The 447-nt window shown below is 39.6% G+C and overlaps 1 protein-coding gene across 1 annotated transcript in view; it reads right to left on the bottom strand.

The window, feature by feature from the left end:
• Nucleotides 1-11: 11 nt before the first annotated feature.
• The window catches only part of LOC17874320 (OPA3-like protein), a gene marked incomplete at both ends in the record, with an annotated part of 769 nt that continues 333 nt past the window's right edge, over nt 12-447 (bottom strand). Inside the window, 2 exons of the mRNA XM_006279130.2 lie at nt 12-107; nt 327-444. Of these exons, the coding sequence (XP_006279192.2) occupies nt 12-107; nt 327-444 (214 nt within the window). The remainder of the gene's footprint in view (nt 108-326; nt 445-447) is intronic.

Raw genomic sequence — 447 nt, 5'->3', positions numbered from 1 at the left:
GTGTGTATAGGAGAGCTCACAGCTAGTTCTAGTTGTCTTTTCTCTTCCTTTTTAGCTTCTCCTCTGGCATTTCTCTGCACCTCATAGACAAGAGCAGCCCCTGCAACCTAAAAAGAAGAAGACGTGTTTGTCTATTTCATAACCAATTGAATTGATGAAAACAAGTTTAATTAAGACAAGCAAGTGATCTTATTGATGCAATGACTCCAATTGCAGATGCAAAACAACCTCATAGAAACAGAATGAGAAGATCGATGGATATCAAAATTTCTCCTTTGAGTCCTTAAGCAATCAAAATCTATTAAAAGACATGAGAAATAAGATACCGTGAAGGCGAAGAGTTCCCCTAGAAGATCTGCAGCAGCTTGAACAGCTCGCTCTTCATTTAGGGGTCGAATAACTGCATCAGTCACACGACCAGAAGCGCGTCTTTGTAACTTTGTTGTA

Source organism: Capsella rubella, unplaced genomic scaffold (assembly GCF_000375325.1).
Source record: "Capsella rubella cultivar Monte Gargano unplaced genomic scaffold, Caprub1_0 scaffold_99, whole genome shotgun sequence".
Lineage (NCBI taxonomy): Eukaryota > Viridiplantae > Streptophyta > Magnoliopsida > Brassicales > Brassicaceae > Capsella > Capsella rubella.
The sequence above is the reverse complement of the archived record's forward strand: the minus strand, read 5'-3'. Positions and strand labels throughout refer to the sequence as shown.